This window comes from Pituophis catenifer, unplaced genomic scaffold, assembly GCF_029215685.1.
Source record: "Pituophis catenifer annectens isolate HBS135680 unplaced genomic scaffold, rPitCat1.0.hap2 SCAF_2, whole genome shotgun sequence".
Lineage (NCBI taxonomy): Eukaryota > Metazoa > Chordata > Lepidosauria > Squamata > Colubridae > Pituophis > Pituophis catenifer.
Window position 1 is genome coordinate 236,866,665 of NW_027256882.1, and position 13,967 is coordinate 236,880,631.

The 13,967-nt window shown below is 37.9% G+C and overlaps 1 protein-coding gene across 2 annotated transcripts in view; it reads right to left on the reverse strand.

Moving 5' to 3' along the window:
• The window catches only part of MFSD14B (major facilitator superfamily domain containing 14B), a 36,738-nt gene extending 22,771 nt beyond the window's left edge, over window positions 1–13,967 (reverse strand). For both annotated transcript variants that reach the window (XM_070935659.1, XM_070935658.1), the window contains exons 1-3: window positions 13,473–13,967; window positions 11,131–11,223; window positions 2,800–2,862 (exon numbers count right to left, since the gene is read on the reverse strand). In XM_070935659.1, the coding sequence (XP_070791760.1) occupies window positions 2,800–2,862; window positions 11,131–11,223; window positions 13,473–13,706 (390 nt within the window). In that variant the 5' untranslated portion in view covers window positions 13,707–13,967. The remainder of the gene's footprint in view (window positions 1–2,799; window positions 2,863–11,130; window positions 11,224–13,472) is intronic.

Consider the following 13,967-nt stretch of genomic DNA (forward strand, 5'->3'; position numbering starts at 1 on the left):
TACAAGTAGTCCTCAACTTACGACCACAATTGAGTCCAAAATTTCTGTGCTAAGTGAAACATTTGTTAAGTGAGTTTTGCTCCATTTTACAACTTTTCTTGCCACAGTTGTTAAGTGAACCACTGCAGTTGATAAATTAGTAACACAGTTGTTAATCTGATTTCCCCATTGACTTTGCTTTCCAGAAAGTCACAAAAGATCACATGACCACCACCCCCAGACACTGCAACTGTCATAAATATGAGTCAGTTGCTTAGCGGCCAAATTTTGATCACATGACCATGGGGATGCTGCAATGATTGTGTGAAAAACAGTCATTTTTTCAGTGACTTTGTAACTTTGAATGGACACTAAATGAACTGTTGTAAGTCGAGGACTATCTGTACACTTTTCCTTTTTCTGAGAAGAGATCTATAGATTTGAATTTAGAGTAGCTTTTCCATTCACATAACTGTGAATCCATTAGAAGAGGAGGGACACAGGCTGTTCTTGATTCACTTTTATTCAGCTGACTACAGAACTAACTCTCCAAATTATCTGGTATGCTTCCAATGGACCACACATATCCAAATTAGTCAGTGAAACAAATCCTAGCCCCCACTTTTCCCAAGGTCTTTAATTTTTTACAAACAACAGAACCCTTCTTTTAAGCTCTAAGTATCTTAAGTTAAGCAGTCTAAAACAAAAAAATATCTACAAAAAGAACTGTATGGATAAGTCCTCACTTACCAAATGCCTCATTTAGCAAATGTTCAAAGTTACAATGTAAAAAAATGGCATTTGTGATCAATTTTTGCATTTATGACGTTTGTGGCATGTTGCAATTGTGAGATTGTCATTTGGGCATTTTGTAACCAGCAAACCTCTTGCAACATCCAGCAAACACATAATCATCATCTGCATGCTCCCCAACCACCTTGCAACAAGAAGACTTAACAGAGAACGCAGAAGTAAAACTGAAAGTTGTGGTCATGTTTTACTTAACAACCATGGTGACTCACTTAATGACCAAATGGAAAGTCACATTGTAAGTCAACCGTGGTTACCTGATATTTCTCTTAGCAATCCCAGTGTTTAGCAACAGGATAACCAGTCCCAATTGTGGTCACTAAGTGAGGACTGCCTACATATTTGCTCTGAGGGTGAAAATGTTCTGGCTTTTCTCAGAACAAAACCAGATCATTTTGAGCAATGTTGCTTCAAACACTTGAAGCATGCATTTCCAACTGCATGATTGGTAAAATATTTTTTCAAAATACAATAATCAACTTCCAATCCAAATATTGCTGGCCTAGCCAATACTGCAGTATGATCTGGTTCCAACTCTGCTGCTACTAAGATTGGATCAAGGTAATGAGGAAAGGAATAAGAAAAAGTCAGCAGTTATCCAAGCATATGATCCCAACCACCAATTCTTCTAGATCAGACATAATGCTACCTTTGTATACAAACTAGGCAACCCGTGAACTATTGGATCATCCTTTCAAAAATATTTCCTTACCAGATTCTTCAATGCCTTCAACAATGACAGATTCTAATGTGGTGCCTTCATTGGAAAAGTTGGGATACATTCAGAGATGTGTCTGCCTTAAAAGTAGCCCATGTTGAACTGTATGGCATAATCAAACACCAGCATGGGGAATGTTTTATGACACTTTGTATTATGTCATAAACTATTTTATGATAATTTTATGACATAAAATATTTTATAAAATTTGCCAAATTTCAATGCCTGCCTAGGTCAGTCATGGATCGTGGATTTTGGACCCTGTAAGTTAGTCCATTTGAAGTATCTTGGCTCGAAAGCTGCTGCCCTATGATGCACCATTTCGCCCAGCTAAAGGTTACAGGAACAAGAGCTTTATCAGCATATAGATTATTGCCCTGTGGAATGTTAGCAGTCATGTTGCAAGTGTTAAAATATATCAGCAGTCTCCAACCTTTTTGGCACTAGCGTGTTTTCCTGAAAATAAGACCCTGTCTTATATTTTTTTGAACCCTGAAATAAGCGCTTGGCCTTATTGCCATGCGCTCAAAAGCCCAATTGGGCTTACTATCAGGGGATGTCTTATTTTGGGGGAAACAGGGTAGGGTCTGATTTAGTGGAAAACAATTTTTCCACAGACCAAGGAGGAGTGATTTTGTGCACTACTTAAATCCCACATTGCGCAGATAAAACCTCACTCACTTGCACAGACCGAGTCCTAACAGACTGCGGACCAGTATTGCGGCCTGTGGGTTGGAGACCCCTGTTCTAGATTATGCTTTTTGCAGGCAGGTATCTATGAAGGCAAATGCAAAAGGGGCATGTAGTTGTTGTTGTGCAAATATTGTACTGTTGATTACCATCTTTTTGAGCTGATTTTAGTGCATGCCTTTGTTCATTCTGTGTGTGCTCTTTTATCACTGACACTAAGTTTTCAAGCTACAATTTACAAATGCAAAAACTGGTTTAAGCACCGACCTTATTTCACACAAGCCATTTGCTGAGGCCAGATTATTTATCAAACAAATATGCTGCTTTATTGCTGATATGATGTTTTATTGCTTCATATTTTAATTTACTAAATATTAGTGCTGCTTTATCCATTGAAAATTAAGGCCTGCCAAGTTCAACTGGTCTTACATATACTTAAGAATATACCACAACTTTAATTACATAACTACCTTTTTAAAAAAAGTGTTAATTCTGGTTCTTGCCTTGATGCTGTTTTTATAACTATAAATCATGTAACATTTCAAGTTCAGAACTGCTATTCTGTTAATCAGTAAGAGTGATAATACTTAAAACATGCTTACCTTAACTCCTTGAATGAGGCCATTCATTAGAAATGTATGCTGAGGGAATGTTTTATGTAAGACCTGTAAGAGAAATACTTTATTTCAAAACTAACTTCTCAATTTAAGTAAATGCATATTTAATAACTTCAAAAGTTAAGGGCCTTGGTAGTACAGTGGTCTAAAGCACCCTGTTATTAACACAGCTGTCTGCAATTACTGCAGGTTCGAATCTTACCAGGCTCAAGGTTGACTCAGCCTTCCATCCTTTCTAAGGTAGGTTAAATGAGGACCCAGTTTGTGGGGGCAATAAGATGACTTTGTATAAATATACAAAAGTATGAAGGCTATTGCTTAACGCATTGTAAGCCACCCTGAGTCTCCGGAGAAGGGCGGCATATAAATCAAATTTTAAAAAAAAAAAAGTAAAGGCTCCTTCATGAGAACATTCATGAAGGGAACTGCAATCTAACAGAAACACAAAGATATAGGAGGGGAATACAGCATTTTTTCTTGAGCAGCATTTCTTTTTGCAGTCCTCATCATTACTAGTCTAGTCCCCCATAATATGTAGAAGCTGTTGGAAACAATAATATTAATTGAAGATTAAAGAAATTTGCCACCTAAATCCTTTCCTCCTGAGCTAAAGTTCACTGAACACAAATCTAGGACCAAACTACAATATAGATTAAGTCATTACTACCTCCATTAAAGAAATAATTATGGCCATATGCCCTATCATAATTAAATCTCCCAGACCAAAAGAAGCATATCTTCACTAGTTGCTAAAACCAATATTAACATTTAAACAACTGCAATATAAAGGTTATACATTATCTGCAGAATAAAAAAAGGATACTTAATTATATGCACACACATTTCTAGTTGCATGAAATGTGATTGTGGTAATATGAAAGACTAAAAGAACTGATTTGTTGGTGCTTCCGGTGGCTCCGCAGACGTCGAGGACGGTCTTCATAGACCGCCAGCCACCCGATCTGTAAAAACCGCCCTGACAGCGCTAAACAGCTGTCCGGCGGTTTGAAAAAACTCTCCTTCGGGCAAAGAAGGAGAGGAGAGCTGGAGGGGGTGGGTAGAGCTCCCCGATAGTCACTGGATTAACTCCAGGGACTCGGAGGGTGAGAGCTCCCCAGTTCACCCCTCCCATCGCTCCGGATCGCTGGTGCCTCTGTCTTCAGAGCAAGACGTCTGCGTCCAATTCTGCCAGCAAACAGTGAGTTTTAATGATTTTCAACAAGGCAGACAGAGCGGAAGCAAGAGTGCAAGCTTTTTAAGAGAAACAGAACTTAACTCTGTGATTACATTGTTGCAAACGGAGCTCTCTGGAGCTGGAGGCTGGGAGGAAGCCTTTGTTATGGGCGGAAGGGAAAGTGAAAGTTAAAAGGAAACTGCTTGTTAATAGCCCTCTGCCTGAAGAGAAAACTATTGGGCTTTGAGTATAGTTTGAAGAGAGGATTGTTTATTTTGGAAAAACTTTTGAATATACTTTCTAAGACTGTTTACAAGATTTTCTGGCTGTAAAAGGAAAACTTTTTTTTAAATAAAATGGCTGCTAAACAACTAAAGCCACCAACTTCTAAAGGGGGAGGAGGTTCCCCTGTAGTGACTCAAAAACAACAACTTCCGGCTGATACACAGTCACAAGACCTTAAAGAATTTATAATGGGTGCCCTGAATAATCAGACAGAAATGATGAAAGGATTTTCAGAGGAGTTAAAGAAACTTACAAGTGTGGTGGAGGAAAAACATGATGAAATAAGAGATGACATTGTCTTTGCAGTTTCAGGACTGGCTACTCATATGTTAAAGATTGAGGAGAGAGTGCGGGAAATTGATGATGCTAATTTGGAGATTGCAACTAAACTGGGAGAGGTTATGATACAGACAGAGAAAGTGGATGACGAGATGGTTATGTTACAGTACAGGTCAATGGAATTTGCCCTGAGGCTGAGAGGTTTGAAAGAAAAGAGTGGTGAAAATTTAAAAGATGTTTGTTCCAATGCTTTAGCAGAGCTGATTCCAGAAAGGCCAGCAGATGTGGCAATTCAAATGGACAAAATTTACAGGGTCAACTCCTGGCTGGCAAAACAAAAGCAGCTACCAAGAGATGTGGTGATCTATTTTACAACAAGGAGAGTTAGAAATGATATTTTGCAAGCGTCTTATAGAAATAAGATTAAAGTGGAAGGACAAGAGCTGGTGATCCTGAAAGAGCTTCCTCCTAAAATGTTAAGAGATAGAAAGCAGTTTGGTTTTTTGGTGAACGAACTAAGAAACCAGCAAATTCAGTACAGATGGGATGTCCCATTTGGGATAATAGTGCCATACGCTGGGCAAAGACATCGCTTAAACACAGTTGGAAAAGCAAAAGATTTTTATGCCAATGTTTTAAAGGCTGGAAGGCCACCCTCACCAGGGGGTGCTAGAAAGCAATTGGAAATTACTCAACAAGAGAAAGATGGAGGGCAACCACAAACCTATGCTCAAGTATTAGCTGGAGGAGCTATTCTGGAAGAAGATCCATTACTGACTGGGGGCTCACCACCAACTTTGGAGTCATTAACGATGATTCAGCTGCCAAAAGATCAACGACTGACAAGGGCTACCTATAAACAACATATGGCGCAACAGCCTCAAGATCCAACTCAACAAGTCCAAAAAACGCAAGCTGTGGGAGGAGCTAGGCCGAAGTCTAAAATGGCGGAGGAGGTTCAGCTGATGCTCTCGAAGCTTGGAACGCCTAGAGATGGCAAATAAATTTCTATCTTGGAATGTTAACGGTTTAAATTCGCCACAAAAAAGAAAGAAAATATTTCATTATTTGAAACAATTTCAGAACGATGTTATTTGTTTGCAAGAAACGCATATTAAATCTTCAGACCAAAAGTACTTGATAAATTCGAAATTAGGTACACATTTTGTGGCATCAGCACCAGAAAAGAAAAATGGCCTAGTAATATATGTTAAAAGAGGCTTAGTGGCCAATTTAATTGAGGCTGATACTCAAGGTAGATATATCGCAATTGAATTAATAACACAGAGTGGGAAGCTGCTTGTAATTGGAGTATATGCACCTAATCAACAACAAGATAAATTTTACAAACTTTTACATACTAAAATACTACAATGGGACTATAGATCCTTATTTTTAATGGGTGATTGGAATGGGGTATTAGATACCCAGAAAGATAAAAAAAGTCTTTCCAAGATCTCCATGCGTGCTAAGTTGCCTAAATCTTTTTTTGATATTTTGGAGGATATGGAGCTTAGAGACGTTTGGAGAGAAAGGAATGTATTGGAGAGTGATTTTACTTTTTTCTCAGACAGGCACCAATCTTTTTCGAGGATTGACTTTATATTAATTACAAACGATCTTTTTTCTAGGGTGAAGAGTACGAAGATATGTCCAAGAACTTTAACTGATCATAGCCCAGTTTGGGTGGAATTAGAGCAGGAGAGAGGAGAAAGGAGGTCTTGGAGGCTAAATGAGAATTTATTTAGATATGAAGACAATCTGTGTGAGCTTAAAAAACAAATGAAAGAATTTTTTATTAATAATATGAACAAAGGAACATCGATGGAGATGGTATGGGATGCGTGTAAGGCTTATATGAGAGGAACATTAATCTTTTTGAATAATAAACATAGATTAAAACAACAAAATAGACGGAAAGAGATAGAGGAGGAAATTAAAAAGAAAGAACAATTACTTATAATTAATCCAGGAGATAAAAAGGCAAAAGATATGATTAATATTTTAAGACAGCAATTTAATATGTTAATGGCGGGGCAAGTAGCAACTAGTATACAATATGCCAGACATAACACATTTTGCAATGCTAATAAACCTGGGAGATGGTTGGCTTACACGATGAGGAAAAAACAGAAATCACGTATTATAGATAAAATAGAATTTAGAGGTAAAGAGATTTATCAACAGAATTTAATAAAAAAGGCTTTTTTGGAGTTTTACACAAAACTATATGCTAAAGATGCAATTCAAAATGTTGATATTGATAGATATCTAAAGATGGAGATTCCTGAATTAACGTTGGAACAGAGAGATAGATTGAATCAGCCAATAACTTCTGAGGAAATTGTTGGAGCAATTAAACAATTAAAAATAGGTAAGGCTCCGGGAACAGATGGATTAACAGCTGTTTACTATAAACACTTACAATCCGAAATGCTAGAACCACTAAAAAACTTATTTAATAAGATACAATTAGGAGGAGGAGTACCACCCTCTTGGAAAACAGCCTTTGTTTCATTAATTCCAAAGGAGGATCGAAATTCCACTAAACCGGAGAATTTTAGGCCAATTTCACTTCTGAATACTGATTATAAGATTTTTGCTAAAATATTAGCCAATAGACTAATGCCAGTTATGCAACAAATAATTCACACTGATCAATCAGGGTTTATAAAAGGTAGACAAATGAGATACAATGTTAGACAAATTGTAAACTTATTGGAATATTTGGAAAAAAATAACCAAGTCCCTGCAGTGTTTATATTCTTGGATGCAGAGAAGGCATTTGATCGTTTGAACTGGCAATTTTTGTTTAAGATAATAGAGAAAATGCGCTTTGGGGAATATTTTACACAATCAATTAGAGCGATATACCAGCAGCAATCAGCACAAATCATAGTTAATGGAGGTTTAACAGAGGCTTTTAAAATTGAGAAAGGAACAAGACAGGGGTGTCCTCTGTCCCCATTATTATTTATTCTGACTTTGGAGGTATTACTGAATAAGATACGTGATTCACAAAAACTGAAGGGTATTGTAATTAGACAACAAGATCATAGATTAAGAGCCTTTGCAGATGATTTGGTTATTACCTTATCTCAACCTACAGAGTCGGCTCCATACATATTGGATATAATTAATCAATATGGGAAGGTATCAGGATTTAAAGTTAATTCACATAAGACAAAGATGATAGTTAAAAATATGACTACACTTGAAAGAGACAAATTAGCAAGATTAACAGATTTTGAAATAGTTAAAAAGGTTAAATATCTAGGGGTATACATAGCAGCTTCAAATACAAAATTATACAAAAATAATTATGAGGTACTTTGGCAGAAGGTACAGAAGGATATGGAAAATTGGAAAAAATTACAGTTGTCTTTATTGGGAAGAATTGCTGCAATTAAAATGAATGTTTTACCTAGATTTTTATTTCTGTTCCAAATGATACCTGTGCTTAAGAAAGATGAAAATCTGAGAGAATGGCAGAAAGGTGTTAATACTTTTATTTGGGCAGGGAAAAAACCCAGAATAAAAATGAAAATTATACAAGATACACGTGAAAGAGGGGGTCTTAAAATGCCTAATTTAAGATTATATTATGAAGCAGCGGTTTTATCACAAATCAGTGATTGGTTTAATTTAACTGAGAGGAGAATTTTGAATTTAGAAGGTTATGATTTGTTATATGGATGGCATGCTTATTTGTTATATGACAAAAAAGTGGATAAAGTATTTAAGGTTCATATATTAAGAAATGCTTTGTTAAGGGTTTGGAAAAAATATCAATATAAGTTAAATTATAAGATACCTTTATGGGCAAATCCTAGACATGCAATAGAAAATATAAGTATAGAACAAAAACAGGAGGTGATTACTTATAAAGAGCTTCTTATTATGGAAAGGGGGGCAATGTATTTGAAATCTTTAGATACACTGAGAGAAGAAGGTATAATTTATACATGGTTTCAGTATGGTCAACTTCAAGCTAGATGGAAGGAAGATCAAAAAACTGGCTTTGTGCAAAATGAGGAGAATTTGGTAAAACAAATTAGAGATCAAAAACAAATGCATATTAAAAGGTTGTATAATGCTTTATTGGAAATAGATTCTGAGACAGAATTGGTTAAAGACTGTATGATTAAATGGGCACAAAATTTTCAAGAGCCAGTAATGATGGAAACTTGGGAAAAGATTTGGATTAGAAATGTGAAGTTTACACAAGCACAAAATTTAAGAGAAAACTTTTATAAAATGTTTTATAGATGGCATTTAGATCCTAAAAAATTATCATGTATGTATTCTAATGTGCAAGCTAAATGTTGGAGATGTGACTGTGATGATGCAACTTATTATCATATATGGTGGACTTGTAGAAAAATCAAAGCATTTTGGATAAAGATTTGGTGGGTGATGCAGAATATTCTTAAAAAGAGACTGAAATTTACTCCACAGTTGTTCTTATTGGGTATAACTACGGACTGTACAGTTGCAGAGACTAAATTGATTTTGAACTTGATAACAGCAGCAAGATTGTTGGTAGCACAATACTGGAAGAAGGACTTTTTGCCTACTATTGGTGAATGGATACTGAAAGTAACTAATTTAGCTGAAATGTCTAAAATTTCAGCATATCTGAAGGATCACACACAAGAAAGGTACATACAGGATTGGAGAAGATGGATTGATTATATACAAAATAAGTATCAGACCAAAAAATATCAAATAGCTTATGAATGATTTTTTTTATTTGTATAAGCGTTATATAAGTGACATTAGAAGTATTATGTTTAAGAAATGGGATTTTATATATGGGGGGTTAAGAATTTTTTTTTTAGGGATGTTAGTTTAATGATTGGTTATGCAATTTAGATTATTGTTAGAGATCAATAGAAATACCTTGTGTTCTGCTCTGGGAAGTCGGGGAGGGGGTGGGGGGGTTGTGGGGGGTGATGGGGGGTTGTGGGGAAAATATGTTTGTTTTTTTAAAACTTTTTCAATAAAAAAAAAAAAAAAAAAAAAAAAAGAACTGATTTGTTGTCAGAATAAAATAAATTTATTAATATGCTAGCTCTCGCCTATAAAGCCCTACATGGCACAGGCCCGGGATACTTGCGGGACCACCTCCTACCGGCATCCCACCGCCCAGTGCGGTCACATAGGGCTCCTCCGGGCGCCATCAGCCAGACAATATCGGCTGGTGGCCCCCAGATTGAGGGCGTTCTTGGTGGCTGCGCTGACCCACTGGAATGAATTACCCCACCGAGCTCCGGACAGCTCCTGACCTCCGTTCCTTTCGTAAAGATCTTAAGACCTGGCTTTTTACTCAAATCACCTGATCTGGTTGGGTTTTTTAGTTAACTGTGGGATTTTAAATTGGACTTTTAATGCTATTTAGTGATATTGTTTTTATTGTCATTTTATACTTGTGAGTCGCCCCGAGTCCTTCAGGAGAAGGCCGGCATATAAATTTTAATAAAATAAATAAAAAATAAATGTTGTACAAATGTATCACAAACATCAGTATGAGATGTATCTACATCTCTCTCACAATCTTCTTATAATAGATATAGAGCTATTTTGATTGTGATAAAGAAAAAATGCAGAATTTGCATTGTGTATTATGTATACTGAAAACACTAGTTCCAAGCAACACAGGAAAAGAAATTAAAATGTTTTAATACACAGAATACCTTCTCAAGAAGGTCAAGCCATTCCCAAAACTCAGCTGACCTTCAAAGGAAGCCTATAGGGAATTGATACCCATGACTGGATGGATTTTGACAAGAACAATGTTACCTGACTTTCATAAATTGTAATTAAAGTCCTACCACTCCTATATTTTAAGTATAGCAATACTTCAGCAAATAACACAATTTGACGGTAACTAGAAATAGAGGTTTTATAGCAATGACAAAAAAAATGTACTGCCCAAAGGAAGTAAACAATTATGAGAGTGTTCTTTGTTCTAAGCAATAAGACACTAGCAGCATTCACACAGAGTTAAATAGCAGCTAGGAGTAGACAAGAAGTGCCTTGGAAATTCTCGTATCTATCATGTAGATAACATGTGTCATATCTAATGGTACAAAACTGGTATTTTAATTTTATCTAATTGCACAAAGCTCATATTTTAATTAAGAAAATTCTTGCTTTCCAAGATAAAATTTATCATATTTTATTTCTCCAAAATTCTGCCAGCTTATCACAGAATGTTTAGGATTTACTTGTTATACTGGTAACTACCATGGATTTTGTTTCAAGAAATTTATGTTCTCTCAATGCTGGGTGGCAAGGCAAGCACAACTGAAGTCCAGTTTAGAATAACCTAATTCCTGGATGTATTCTAGATTCCTGATAAGTTTCTGGGTTCTTCCAGAAACCTATGAAGATTTCCCGCTTCTCTTATAATCTACAATGTGGCTCACAGCCTTTGAAACCCTATTTGTTGAAAGTCCATTAGCCACAAAACAGTTTTGCGAAAAAGCTTTTCATCTGACCAGTAGAGAACAGAATGGTTCCTTCCACAAGAAAAATGCCAATGAGGCTGCAGCTAACAGGATCTGAAAACTTACTGTGAGCATGGGTGTTGTGAGAAGCCCCCAAGCAAAAAATTCAAGGAAGATCACAACAACAGCATGGTACACACTTGGTCGGCCAATACCTTGCTGTTAATAAAAAGAAGAAAAAAACAGTATTAATAGTATATAGACATTAGGGATTTATTTTTATAACAATAATTTATATATTAGAAGAGACAAAGTTTTGTTGATTTTTTTACAATAGGGTTGTGGGGAATTTTGCATGCCATGGTTTGGAACAATCTTGTAGATGCCTTGTTGCAACCCTTCCAAGATAGCCACTTAAGAATGAAGGGATGACAAAAGTGCCCCAATTTTACTTTATCAAGATAAAATCCTTTGCTTGCATCAGCCTATAAAATCCCTTTCCCCATTTAATGACAATTCAAAAACACAACATATTTGAATAGATTTTACATAAGAAGTATAATGTCTTCCTTCACACTTTAGAACCCCATGTATCACCAACATTTTATCAGGATGCTCTACTTACAGACATTTACATTCCACTTTAAACACATCAGCGAACTAACAACCAAACAATAAAACTTAAAAAATAAAAAATATTGATATAGAACAACAAATATAGAATCAAAATGTAACAAATATCTTAAGAGTTAAAAACTATCTACAATGCACTTGTGGGATTCTCTAGGTCTAGAACCGTTACTGAGGATGCATGAGAAGTGAAAATTGCTTATTTAACTATTCAAGATTTCATATTTAATGCATCTAAAGTTTATAAAAATTAACAATTTAATGTAAATTACTAGTAGAAGACCTATTCTGCCATTTTCAAAATACTGAAAATCCATCAGGTAACTAAAATTTTATTAACACAGAAACATATAAGATATCATCTTTTCCCAATTCACTATATACTGTATAATTTAAATAGCCGCGAGATCATGTTTTATGGTGAGGTAATTACTCATATCATTCTCTGAGTACAATTCTTATTTTTCAATTCATTTTCTTCATGTGTGCCAACCACAGCATTTTTATAAAGTAAAACTAGCAAGAGTTTATAGACCTCTTTTATGTGAACTTCCATTCATATAAGAGGAAAACTCAACACAAACATATAGTTGATTGTTGCAATCTGATCAGTGATGTAATAAATAGGGTTGTGCTTAGAGAAGTGGCAGAAACATATATACAGATTTCCCTTTGGAGAGTGTTGGATCTCACCATGGAACTATTTTATGATGAAAATTGCAAATTGTGTAACTATCTGAGGCCTGACCCAGCTCTCTGAAAAAGGCTCCAACGCTGGGAAAGGTGGGAAGGGAGATAACAGGATGACCAGCTGCAAGAGGGATGGACTGTTATAGCTGTGATGGATGCATCATTGGAGGACCTGAAAAGGCCAGGTTAGATTGGGATAAATTGTCATGGAAAAAATCTATGTGATCATTTGAAGAAAAACGAATTGATAGCACTCACTCAATCCATCCATCCATCCATCCCACCAGCATCCATCCATCCCTATCAGCACTCACTCATGTTACCTCTTTCTGCTATGTATTCAAAATGGACAGTGATGTATGTATGTATGTATGTACGTACGTATGTATGTATGTATGTTGCAGATATATATTTATGTACATATATAGCATGTGTATATATGTGTTATGCATGTGCTCAGGTAGATATACACTCTCTTGAGAGCAGGCAACGGAATTTCATTTTTAATGTGGGCTGGTGTGCTCGCAGTAAAGTTATCTTATAAACAATACAGTTATCTTAAAACAATAAAGTTATCTTCTCCATCCACCCATGGCATGCTAATCAACATCTCTTAACACACCTGCTGGCCCCCCAAAGGTAGGCACTTCTTTCTAGACCTCATTTAAACAAAAACTGCATGCCGGTCTCGTCTGCTTCAAGCTTCCTAAAATCGAAAGCGAACCTTTCGAAACCGAAAGCGATTTCAGCCTCAAGATCTCCTGAATTACACGGGATGGACCAAGTTCGGAGAAAACTCTTCCAGCAGCACCAGAGGTCTTCCAACCAACCCGGTCCCTCACGCAGCACCGCCACCCACGGCTTCCCAAGGGAGGGAGGGGGTGGGGGGAAAAAAAACCACTTTCTCGCCCTTGCAACCATTCCCAAAGGCAAGCAGGGCAGGCCCAAGAAAGCAGACGAAGCGGAAGAAAAGAGCCACAGCGGCTGCTGGATGCAGCTTCTCGGCGCTGAACCCCAGCCGACACCTGGCCCCCATCACAGCAGGACGAGCATCCCCTCCATGACGGCCAGAGCTCCCCGGGGACTCAGCGGGCGGGAGCCTCAGGAAAGAAGGGAAAGGTGGGGGGGGTCTCTTCGCAGACACTCACCGAGGCGCCTCCGCCCGGCTTGAACCCGATTCTCCTCACCAGCATGATTCGGCTGCCGCACTTTCTGCCGCCGCCGCCGCTCGCTCCGGACGCCGCTGCTTCGCTCTCCACCACCGCCGCCGCCGCCACTGTCAAGGCCACCACCTCCGCTTCCCGGCCGCCCGGGGTTGGAGGAGGAGGAGGAGGAGGAGGAAGAGACGGAGACGGCGGCGGCGGCTTCGGCTCGGGGCTCATTTCGCTCCCATCTTGCCTAGGCTGAGGAAGCGGCGGCGAAGCAGGGGCTCCGGGCGGCCTCCCGCCGGCTCCTTCATCCGCTGCCACCGTCTCAAGGGCCGGGCGATTCGGGGAAGGGGGGGGGGTGGCGGGGAAAAAAAAAGAAGAAACCACAGCGGGAGAAGATTAAGAGAAGCTCAAAGCGCCGCGGCAACTTTCGGCGGCAGCGCCCCCTCCCCGCTCTCTAAAGCGGCCTCCCGGGATCACTGGGGACACGGCCGC